General features: G+C 44.3%; 1 protein-coding gene across 1 annotated transcript in view; it reads left to right on the top strand.

Annotated features, from left to right (window-relative positions):
• LOC139412566 (parathyroid hormone 2 receptor-like) overlaps window positions 1-12,994 on the top strand; it is a 36,701-nt gene that overhangs the window by 19,060 nt on the left and 4,647 nt on the right. Inside the window, exons 7-11 of the mRNA XM_071159285.1 lie at window positions 1,749-1,902; window positions 2,157-2,217; window positions 2,647-2,713; window positions 5,722-5,816; window positions 9,203-9,341. Coding sequence (XP_071015386.1) covers window positions 1,749-1,902; window positions 2,157-2,217; window positions 2,647-2,713; window positions 5,722-5,816; window positions 9,203-9,341 — 516 coding nt within the window. The remainder of the gene's footprint in view (window positions 1-1,748; window positions 1,903-2,156; window positions 2,218-2,646; window positions 2,714-5,721; window positions 5,817-9,202; window positions 9,342-12,994) is intronic.

Below are 12,994 nucleotides of genomic sequence, written 5' to 3'. Positions count from 1 at the left end.
CCACCCATCCACGGTTTCTGGTTAGGGTAGGTTTTAATAGTCACAGTGAATACATCTCCAATGCACATCTTTAAACTCACTCACCGAGTCAGCGTATAGATCGATGTTATCTGAGACTGACCGGAACATATCCCAGTCCACGTGATCAAAACAATCTTGAAAGTTGGATTCCGATTGGTCAGACCAGCGTTGAATGCTTCTAGTCACTGGTACATCCTTTTTTCTGCCTAGAAGACGGTAGGAGCAAGATGGCGTCATGGTCGGATTTGCCAAAGGAAGGGCGGGGGAGGGCTTTGTATGCATCTCGGAAGTTAGAGTAGCAGTGACCGAGTGTATTACACCCGCGCGTAGTGCAGTCAATATGCTGATAGAATTTAGGTTGCCTTTTTCTCAAATTTGCTTTGTTAATATCCCCAGCTACAGTAAATGCAGCCTCAGGATATATAGTTTCTAGTTTACATAGAGTCCAGTGAAGTTCCTTGAGGGCAGTCTTGGTGTCTGCTTGAGGGGGAATGTACACCACTGTGACAATAACTGACCAGAATTCTCTTGGGAGATAATATGACCGGCACTTGATTGTAAGGAATTCTAGGTCGGGTGAGCAGAAGGACTTCCTGTATGTTCTGATTACACAAGTCATTAATCATGAAGCATACACCCCCGCCCTTCCTCTTCTCTATCGGCGCGATGCATGGAGAAGCCCGGTGGCAGAACCGATTCCAACAACATATCCTGAGAGAGCCATGTTTCCATGAAACAGAGGATGTTACAATCTCTGATGTCTTTCTGGAAGACAACCCTTGCTCGAATTTCATGTACCTTGTTGCCTAGAGACTGGACATTGGCGAGTAGTATACTTGGGAGCAGTGGGTGATTTGCAGGTCTACGGAGCCTGACCAGGAGGCCGCTCAGTCTGCCCCTTCTGTGGTGCCGTTGTTTTGGCTCGGCTTCTGGGATTAGATCCATTGTCCTGAGTGTTGGTCCAGAGGATCCGCTTCGGGAAAGTCGTATTCCTGGTCATAATGTTGGTAAGTTGACGTCGCTTTTATATCTAATAGTTCTTCCCGGCTGTATGTAATAAGACTTAAGATTTCCTGGGGTAACACTGTAAGAAATAATACATAAAAAAAACTAAATAGGACTCGAAGCGAGGCGACCATCTCTGTCGGCGCCATCTTGTTGTTCCAGTTTTTCCTCTGTCAGGATATCCCCAGGCAGGCGGCAATTTCCTCTACACAAATATCTCCATCACGACAGACAAACATCAGGGAAAGAGAATAACATTCAAAGGTTTTTATTTTCCCAGAACTGAATTTTTATTACTAGAAAAACATACTATTTAGTTAACTATCTAGTTTGCATTTCTAGAAAAAAAAAGACTTCCCTCAGCAGGTAAATCATGACAAACGGGACGATTTGTGCATAGATAAAAATAAAAAAAACTGCTGTTTGCACCAACACTTCTGATATCCCTACTATGACTAATACTTCAATCTTTTTTGTGGTCACAAAGCATTCTGTGTGGTTCAGCTCGTGGGACTAACAATCACATTTTTTTATTTGTGCTTTATCGACAGATAGATTAGAGTGGGAGATACGTGAGGAGGAGACAGTGAGAAGGGGGCATGCAGGGATTGAACCCTGTCGCTGGCAGGGAGCTGCATATGTGTATGGAGCCGAAAGTGTTACCACTGGACCACAGATCTTTGCACTACAGGATATTTTTAACAATCTGTTGATTTTACCAGGTTGGATGCAAGATCACTGTGTTGCTCTTCATTTACTTCCTGGCAACCAACTACTACTGGATCCTGGTAGAGGGGCTGTACCTCCACAGCCTCATCTTCATGGCCTTCTACTCGGACACCAAATACCTGTGGGGCTTTACCCTGATTGGATGGGGTGAGCTGCTCTGCCGTCTTAGAAACGCATGCAGTCACCCAATCACAACAGCGCTCATGTTGTTGACGGCCACTATAGCTGTTATTCAAAATAGGAAAAGCGCTCCGACATATGAGTTTGCTTGTTGCAGGTGTGTGGGGATCATTTTATATCTTAAAAGAAGAAACAAGAATCTCACCGCTCTTGCCGGTATCAATTTAATGTATTCAGAGTACTGAAGATCTTAAGGCAATCATTGTCCTCTCTAATTACAGGTGTCCCTGCTCTCTTCGTCGCCGCCTGGGCTGTTGTCCGGGCAACGCTGGCAGACGCACGGTGGGTGAGAGTGACACGCCGCCCCCTCCTTCACCTACCATATCCGTGTAACACATACACCTCCAGCAACACACTTTAAGTGGAGGAGCCCATGGCAGCATGCAGGAGCCTGCTGAGATGAACTCTGTGCATCAGCTGTCTAGGCTCCCCGCAATCATCTGGCTTGGAAACAGGATCTCCCGAGGTGTTGCAGAACTCTTGTTCTCATTCAGTCAGCGGCCTACTTGCCTTATTGTTGCAGCTGCACACCTTTGCCTCTTCTCACAGTCGCTGTGTGTACGGAGAGACCTGAGTTTGGCAAGAGAGACTACACTTTTGTTGCACCGACATGCACTGTTTTGAGAGCAGTAAGGAACTCCTGCAGTACAAATGTACTCTAATCTCTCTCTCTTTCTCTTTCCTTCTCTCTCCCCCCCCCCCCCCCCCCAGATGCTGGGAGTTAAGTGCTGGTAACATTAAATGGATCTATCAAGTTCCCATCCTTACAGCCATTGGTGTAAGTGGCTTCAATTGCGGTATAATGCCTCTCCCCAATTCATCAATCATTGCCAATGAGGCGATAATCCGGTCGTTTGCATGCATTACTAGAAGGTTACATTGCTGACTCCTATCTTGGTTTTAAAAAAGCGTTTTATTCTTAGTACAGCTGAATTCATGTTCAAGTGTTAGCAACTTTGGTCAAGCTTATATAGCTTCGGTTGCTCTGCACAACTCCACAACTGGAATTTCTGGGTGAAGTTCTTATATTTCGGAAATTAAATAAAGACAAATAAGAGAGAAGTTGGAAGCCAGGTGCCAAGAAATGCTGACATACAAAAAAATAAGTGCTGGTCCTCACTAAGATCTGGTGGCTTTTTATCATGCATAAATTACTTGCTGTAGCTCTCAGACAAACTATGTTTATGTATAATACTCTTGAAGAACTCAAATCCGAAGACCTGCTTTTCTCTTGGCCAGAAGCTTTCAATCTGCCCCTTGGAAGAGTGGAGTGACACCTTGCTCCCTGGTGTATACCTGTCCCTGCTCCCTAGTGGCTTAGTGACTCCCTGGTGTACAGTATACCTGTCCCTGCTCCCTAGTGGACTAGGGACTCCCTGGTGTACAGTATACCTGTCCCTGCTCCCTAGTGGACTAGGGACTCCCTGGTGTACAGTATACCTGTCCCTGCTCCCTAGTGGCTTAGTGGCTCCCTGGTGTACAGTATACCTGTCCCTGCTCCCTAGTGGACTAGGGACTCCCTGGTGTACAGTATACCTGTCCCTGCTCCCTAGTGGCTTAGTGACTCCCTGGTGTACAGTATACCTGTCCCTGCTCCCTAGTGGCTTAGTGACTCCCTGGTGTACAGTATACCTGTCCCTGCTCCCTAGTGGCTTAGTGACTCCCTGGTGTACAGTATACCTGTCCCTGCTCCCTAGTGGACTAGGGACTCCCTGGTGTACAGTATACCTGTCCCTGCTTCCTAGTGGACTAGGGACTCCCTGGTGTACAGTATACCTGTCCCTGCTCCCTAGTGGACTAGGGACTCCCTGGTGCTCTTACTCGGCCACCAACACTCTGACTGACACCACTCGCTCAGTCTCGGCAGAGATAAATACATTTGCATCCCTTTCAATACTATTGCTCTTAACCGGCCGCATGACCAAGGACTTAGGTTATTCTAATGAAATCAAAGTGGACTACAGGTTACAGCCCTGTCTTTCAATTCAAATGTAATCTCATCCAAACCTTTGATACAAGTTCAATTATATCATGGTAGAAATGTCATGATTAGAGATAATGGTGAGGGAGCAAATTTGACATGCTGTGTATCGATGCCCAGAATCTTGTTTCTTTATTGAGTGCAAAATGACAAAGCATTGGAGTGGGGATTGAAACCTGGTATCCGGTGGGGAGAGGAATATGTGTCACTGCCGGGTCTCCAGACTCCAGAGAGTGAGAATGCCAAAGCAGTCAGTCAGACCTATGAAGTGATGTGCTGATAGTGCCTCTCCTTCTAGTATTATTAGTGGATTTAGTTCAATAGGAGGAGTTTCAGAGGACAGACTGACTGTCGGACATCTACTCCTCAGGGACCCAGTGCAGATCCAGACAGTCAGACTGTGTGGACCAGAGTGAATCAGAGTGCAGCTGCAGGCTAAGCCTTCAGTTGTCTCTGTCATATTTCATCTGTGAGGAAATGCTGCCAAAGAGAATATATTTGATTCCCCAATAGGGTTGTAAAATTCTGGTAATTTTCCCAATATTCCCTGGTATTCCCAAAAACCTGGTTGGAGGTTTCTGGTTTTCCCACTTATTACATCCTGATTCGGGAATAATCCAACCAGGATTTCTAGAAAACCTGGGAATTTTGGGAAAATAATCGGAATTTTGCAACTCTATTTCCCAACCTATTAAGTGACAATGCAATAAGTGAAATTGTAATAGATTCACATTGATTTCATGTTATTTGATGCCAGCATGTGTCAGTTCTGGCCATTACAATACATTTGGACCATAGGAACATTGATGCAATGAGACAATCTGACCGTGTCACCTACAGAACAGTAGAACTACTACAATGAGAATCTGACCATGTCACCTACAGAACGGTAGCCCTACGACAATCTGACCATGTCACCTACAGAACGGTAGCCCTACTACAATGAGACAATGTCACCAACAGAACGGTAGCCCTACTACAATGAGACAATCTGACCATGTCACTTACAGAACGGTACAACTACTACAATGAGACAATCTGACCATGTCACCTACAGAACGGTAGCCCTACTACAATGAGACAATCTGACCATGTCACCCACAGAACGGTACTACAATGAGACAATCTGACCATGTCACCCACAGAACGGTAGCCCTACTACAATGAGACAATCTGACCATGTCACCCACAGAACGGTAGCCCCACTACAATGAGACAATCTGACCATGTCACCCACAGAACGGTAGCCCCACTACAATGAGACAATCTGACCATGTCACCCACAGAACGGTAGAACTACTACAATGAGAATCTGACCATGTCACCTACAGAACGGTAGCCCCACTACAATGAGACAATCTGACCATGTCACCCACAGAACGGTAGCATGAGACAATCTGACACAATGAGACCACACCCACAGAACGGTAGAACTACTACAATGAGAATCTGACCATGTCACCTACAGAACGGTAGCCCTACTACAATGAGACAATCTGACCATGTCACCTACAGAACGGTAGCGAGTCTGACCATGTCACCCACAGAACGGTAGCCCCAGTCACCCACAGAACCCCCACTACAATGAGACAATCTGACCATGTCACCCACAGAACGGTAGCTGACCATGTCACCCACAGAACGGTAGAGACTACTACAATGAACTACTACAATGAGACAATCTGACCATGTCACCCACAGAACGGTAGCCCTACTACAATGAGACAATCTGACCATGTCACCCACAGAACGGTAGCCCCACTACAATGAGCAGTGAATCATGCTTGCTTTGTTTTGATTTTCAGCTCAACTTTATTTTGTTTGTGAATATTGTGCGAGTGCTGGCCACAAAAATCAGAGAGACAAATGCTGGGAGATATGACACTCGGAAGCAATGCAGGTAGGGTTGATGTCTCATTAGTGCCTTGTTGCTTTAGTCAATCTCATTTATGTGATTTTGTATGAAAAAAACATTAGATATTGTAAATACCACTTTTCAGTAAATGTGCCTTTTATATGAACATCTTATTCCAAATGTGCCTTTGAGTTGAATCATTTTATTTTATATTCATGATCCATGTGTTTGTGTTTACAAGCCGTTCACGTCATTTACTGAGGCTGAGGATACAGGCTGTGCTATGAATTTAAAGCAGGTTCATCTGTGTCCGAAACCCTGATGAAGGCAGCTTAGCTGTTGAAATGTTGGGATTTATTAAATGTATTGCGTCGTAGCCATGGGAGAATGCATCTTTTATTTTCTAATATGTGTATTGGAAAAGATGAATTGAACATGACTCCCATAATGCATTACGGTCAGGCAAAAAAACGTATTTTTACACCAATACGCAGTCTGAGCCAGGTGTTTGGTGTGTTTGATACCATTCCATTGACTCCGTTCCAGCCATTATTATGAGACGTCCTCCCCTCAGCAGCCTCCACTGGTCTATTAAACCCAGTTGTGGGCGGCGGGTAGCCTAGCGGTTAAGAGCGTTGGGCCAGGAACCGTTTCGGAAGAGAACATTCCGTGGCTGGGGAGAGTGGGGTCCTTGATGATGCTGCGGGATGCTGCTGGACTTCCTGACTACTCTGTTCACTGCAGAGGTTGACAGCCCAGTGTCCCAGCTGCAGTGTTTTGTACATGCTCTTCTCATATCTAAGTGCAAGACACATTTTGACATGCTGTGAAGCCATCCCTATAGGGCTGCCTGAGTCTTTGTTTAATTCCCACTCCTGTCTGGGGTAATGTGTTGGTTGGCAGGTCTGTGCCAAGGCTTGAAGGCTGAGGGGGTAACCCTCCTGTCAGTCATTAGTAAACAGACACGACATCAGATCCAGGTTGTCTCTTGAGCCTGCTCCATTCCCACAGGTGTAGATAGGATTGTCACTGATAAGGCTATGGTCAAAAGTAGTGCACAATATAGGGAATAGGGTGCCATTTGGGATGTAGACTGTTTTCCTCTTGCTCTCTCCCTCGCTCTACTTCACCTAACTCTTTCTCTAGCTGTGATTTATTTACTTTTTTTTTTTTAACTGCTGAGTGTCTTTGAACAATTTAGATGCAAAGGTTGGCTCGATATTCATGTTAACGTGTAGATTTCAATGTGTAATCATCCTTGGCTATTGACATTTGTATCACAAATCTGTTGAGGGGATTGTTTTTGGAAAGTGCTCAAGGGAGCAGTGCTTGACTCGGGCCGGAGCTCACCGGAGCGGAGTACTGGCACCTCAAATGTTCTACTGCTTGAGCACCTCTTCCTCTTATAGAATATTACCTCAAACTTGATGCGGAACTCCTGTACCTAAATGTAAACAATACCGGCACCCAAAATGAGTACCGCCATATATTTCAGTCCCAAGCACTGCAAGGGACTGTCAGATAAAGATGGCTGGCAAGAAGTTCAATTATTTTAGCTCGATGCCAGCTGCATGTGGTTTAGCTTGACCCATTTCTTTTCCATCCTGTCCCTCTCAAACCCCATCACCACCACATGTACTTTTCCAGACACACATTGCATGCACTTTTCCAGACACACATCGCATGCACTTTTCCAAACACACATCGCATGCACTTTTCCAAACACACATCGCATGCACTTTTCCAGACACCTAGCGCATGCACTTTTCCAGACACCTAGCGCATGCACTTTTCCAGACACCTAGCGCATGCACTTTTCCAGACACCTAGCGCATGCACTTTTCCAGACACCTAGCGCATGCACTTTTCCAGACACCTAGCGCATGCACTTTTCCAGACACCTAGCGCATGCACTTTTCCAGACACCTAGCGCATGCACTTTTCCAGACACCTAGCGCATGCACTTTTCCAGACGCCTAGCGCATGCACTTTTCCAGACGCCTAGCGCATGCACTTTTCCAGACGCCTAGCGCATGCACTTTTCCAGACGCCTAGCGCATGCACTTTTCCAGACACCTAGCGCATGCACTTTTCCAGACACCTAGCGCATTAATTTTACCAGACACCTAGCGCATGCACTTTACCAGACACCTAACGCATGCCTTTTACCAGACACCTAACGCATGCATTTTACCAGACACCTAACGCATGCATTTTACCAGACACCTAACGCATGCATTTTACCAGATACGTAAAACTCATGCACTTTTCCAGATACGTAAAACTCATGCACTTTACCAGATACCTAACGCATGCACTTTACCAGACACCTAACGCATGCACTTTACCAGACACCTAACGCATGCATTTTACCAGACACCTAACACATGCATTTTACCAGACACCTAACGCATGCATTTTACCAGACACCAAACGCATGCATTTTACCAGACACCTAACGCATGCATTTTACCAGACACCTAACGCATGCATTTTACCAGACACCTAACGCATGCATTTTACCAGACACCTAACGCATGCATTTTACCAGACACCTGACGCATGCATTTTACCAGATACCTGACGCATGCACTTTACCAGACACCTAACGCATGCATTTTACCAGACACCTAACGCATGCATTTTACCAGACACCTAACGCATGCATTTTACCAGACACCAAACGCATGCATTTTGCCAGACACCTAACGCATGCATTTTACCAGACACCTAACGCATGCATTTTACCAGACACCTAACGCATGCATTTTACCAGACACCTAACGCATGCATTTTACCAGACACCTAACGCATGCATTTTACCAGACACCTGACGCATGCATTTTACCAGATACCTGACGCATGCATTTTACCAGACACCTAACGCATGCATTTTACCAGACACCAAACGCATGCATTTTACCAGACACCTAACGCATGCATTTTACCAGACACCTAACGCATGCATTTTACCAGACACCTAACGCATGCATTTTACCAGACACCTAACGCATGCATTTTACCAGACACCTGACGCATGCATTTTACCAGATACCTGACGCATGCATTTTACCAGACACCTGACGCATGCACTTTTCCAGACACGTAAACTCATGCACTTTACCAGACACGTATCATGGACAGTAGGCTTTCTCATACAGCCTAATGCAGGGGTGTCAAACTCAATCCCTTGTACTTGATTGATCAATCATTCATTGATCATTGATTAGGAACTCCCCTCAGCCAGTTGTATAGATCTTAAATGAACACAATTCAAATGGATATAACATAAATCAGCAGACACAGCCCTCCAGAGATTGATTTTGCCACCCCTGGCCTAATGTTTTGTATTGTATTAGATTTTTGTCTGATGCTGAACAACGGATTCCCTCAATAGAGGATTATACAGTGTTCTACTGTCCCTTTCACAGGAAACTGGCTAAGTCCACTCTAGTGCTGGTGCTGGTGTTCGGGGTCCACTACATAGTGTTTGTGGGCATGCCACACTCGTTCAAAGGGGTCGGATGGGAGGTCCGAATGTACTGTGAGCTCTTTTTCAACTCTTTCCAGGTGCTCGCATTCACCCCAATTGGGGATCCTGCTTTGTATTGCATGTAAAATACACATTTACATAAGTATTCAGATCCTTTGCTATGAGACTCGAAATTGAGCTTAGGTGCATCTTATTGATCATCCTTAAGATGTTTCTAAAACTAGATTGGAGTCCACCTGTGGTAAGTTCAATTGATTGGACATGATTTGGAAAGGCACATCTGTCTATATTGGCTCCCACAGTTGACTGTACATGTCAGAGCAAAAACCAAGCCATGAGGTTGAAGGAATTGTTCGTAGAGCAACGAGAGAGGATTGTGTCAAGGCACAGATCCGGGCAATGGTACCAAAACATTTCTGCAGCATTGAAGGTCCCCAAGAACACAGTGGCCTCCATCATTCTTTAAATGGATGAAGTTTGGAACCACCAAGACTCTTCCTAGAGCTGGGCCCCCGGCCAAATTGAGAAATCACTGGGAGAAGGGCCTTGGTCAGGGAGGTGACCAAGAACCAAATGGTCACTCTGACATACCCCAACCAGAAGCCATGGATTACAGGCAACATCCGCACTGAGCGAAAGGGTAGGTAGAGCTGTCACTTTCAAGGAGCGGGACTCTAACCCTGAAGCTTATAAGAAATCCCACTATTCCCTCTGACGAAACATCAAACATGCAAAGCGTTGTCATGACGTTGGCCTGATGGAGGAGGTATATGACCCTCATAAATACCTTTCCCCTTTTTCCTCTCTCTACATGGAGAGTATGGTAACATCAAAAGGTGGGAAACTGAACCATATTTCGGTAATCCAACCATTTGAAAATATGCGTTGGTACTTAATGAATATGATGTCAGATCAGTTGGCGTCTGAGACATTATTACTGATGATAGGATGACATGAACTGTATATTGGAAAGTCTACACATTCTAGTTATCAGATTCATATGGAATTGTTGTGCAATTTAAATGTTTAAATATGAAACTATTTGTTAAAATATGAAATGTAATTTTAGCTCCTAAATGAGAGAAATGGTTTTCATGAGGGAACTATGTTCAACTCAGTGGCCCCGCCCATGTGAACAGACACTGGTTGTAAACTATGAAACACTGCCCTCTCTCCCAACCCTATATAAGCCTCTTTACGAAAATGTTACTTCCTGTTCCGAGGACGTTAGGGCAATGGTCCTACGTTAAAAGGGCTCAGATAATAACCTAACAAAATTAGCATCGAATTTCAAAGTGAGATGACGGTCAACACGCGAAAAGGATGAATTTCGACTATACCAGCCAGAATATAGCATGAGCTTAAAAGTATGGCAACTTGGTATGAACTTTGAACTCTTATTCACTCCAGTAGTGATACCTCCTAGCAGTCGCTGTAAACGTGGGCTAGGAAAGGACGGATGACGTATCTGTCTAACACACACAACGATACTACAACGTATCCAGTTTACCACCAGAGACATTCTTCAGAGGACCAGATCCATGCTGGACCAACCCACCTTCTATCGTCAACCAATCTACCGAAGTGCTGCTCAGAGTAAATATTTATTGCATTCTCCTTTTTCAAATGGGCGGTTATTTAGAATGCATAAGATACTGTATTTACGATAGCATAGCTGCCTACAGCCCGATAGAGACAAAACCTTTTTGCTCCTCAGTCTTCCTGCTCTTTCACTCAAACTCAACCCCCTTTCTTTGTGTAACCAGCTGTCATATCTGTTCCGTCCGCTAGGGCCATTTTCCTTTATGACATAATTTGTAATCAATGTAATATCCATTCTGTGTAGATGTAACTCTGTGATTATTTAGGTATTTAATAAATAAATAATTAAACCAAATTTTGTATTGCTGATTCGACTTGTTAGCCAGGGTTCGTGAAGATAACCAAGAATTTACAACTTTCAGATGAGACTGAATAAGGCGAGGATTAAATATGACTGCTACTGATGTAAAAGGTTACTAGGTCTTTAAGAGTTTATTCGGAAGATAACAGCTCTATGAACATTATTTTGTGGTGCCCCGACTTTCTAGTTAATTACATTTACAGAGAAATTATTTTTTAGAATAGCATGTCATATCACTTAATCCGGCAAAGCCAAAGACACAACAGCATCAATGCAGGACCAAAATTGAATCGTACTACACCGGCAGGGTTTGCAAACTACAGTGCCTTGCGAAAGTATTCGGCCCCCTTGAACTTTGCGACCTTTTGCCACATTTCAGGCTTCAAACATAAAGATATAAAACTGTATTTTTTGTGAAGAATCAACAACAAGTGGGACACAATCATGAAGTGGAACGACATTTATTGGATATTTCAAACTTTTTTAACAAATCAAAACACTGATAAATTGGGCGTGCAAAATTATTCAGCCCCTTTACTTTCAGTGCAGCAAACTCTCTCCAGAAGTTCAGTGAGGATCTCTGAATGATCCAATGTTGACCTAAATGACTAATGATGATAAATACAATCCACCTGTGTGTAATCAAGTCTCCGTATAAATGCACCTGCACTGTGATAGTCTCAGAGGTCCGTCAAAAGCGCAGAGAGCATCATGAAGAACAAGGAACACACCAGGCAGGTCCGAGATACTGTTGTGAAGAAGTTTAAAGCCGGATTTGGATACAAAAAGATTTCCCAAGCTTTAAACATCCCAAGGAGCACTGTGCAAGCGATAATATTGAAATGGAAGGAGTATCAGACCACTGCAAATCTACCATGACCTGGCCGTCCCTCTAAACTTTCAGCTCATACAAGGAGAAGACTGATCAGAGATGCAGCCAAGAGGCCCATGCAGGCCCATGCAGAGATCTACAGCTGAGGTGGGAGACTCTGTCCATAGGACAACAATCAGTCATATATTGCACAAATCTGGCATTTATGGAAGAGTGGCAAGAAGAAAGCCATTTCTTAAAGATATCCATAAAAAGTGTCGTTTAAAGTTTGCCACAAGCCACCTGGGAGACACACCAAACATGTGGAAGAAGGTGCTCTGGTCAGATGAAACCAAAATTGAACTTTTTGGCAACAATGCAAAACGTTATGTTTGGCGTAAAAGCAACACAGCGCATCACCCTGAACACACCATCCCCACTGTCAAACATGGTGGTGGCAGCATCATGGTTTGGGCCTGCTTTTCTTCAGCAGGGACATGGAAGATGGTTAAAATTGATGGGAAGATGGATGGAGCCAAATACAGGACCATTCTGGAAGAAAATCTGATGGAGTCTGCAAAAGACCTGAGACTGGGACGGAGATTTGTCTTCCAACAAGACAATGATCCAAAACATAAAGCAAAATCTACAATGGAATGGTTCAAAAATAAACATATCCAGGTGTTAGAATGGCCAAGTCAAAGTCCAGACCTGAATCCAATCGAGAATATGTGGAAAGAACTGAAAACTGCTGTTCACAAATGCTCTCCATCCAACCTCACTGAGCTCGAGCTGTTTTGCAAGGAGGAATGGGAAAAAATGTCAGTCTCTCGATGTGCAAAACTGATAGAGACATACCCCAAGCGACTTACAGCTGTAATCGCAGCAAAAGGTGGCGCTACAAAGTATTAACTTAAGGGGGCTGAATAATTTTGCACGCCCAATTTTTCAGTTTTTGATTTGTTAAAAAAGTTTGAAATATCCAATAAATGTCGTTCCACTTCATGATTGTGTCC

The sequence above is a fragment of the Oncorhynchus clarkii genome, chromosome 7, assembly GCF_045791955.1.
Source record: "Oncorhynchus clarkii lewisi isolate Uvic-CL-2024 chromosome 7, UVic_Ocla_1.0, whole genome shotgun sequence".
Classification (NCBI taxonomy): domain Eukaryota; kingdom Metazoa; phylum Chordata; class Actinopteri; order Salmoniformes; family Salmonidae; genus Oncorhynchus; species Oncorhynchus clarkii.
Note: the sequence above shows the minus strand (reverse complement) of the source record. Positions and strands in the feature narration are given on the sequence as shown.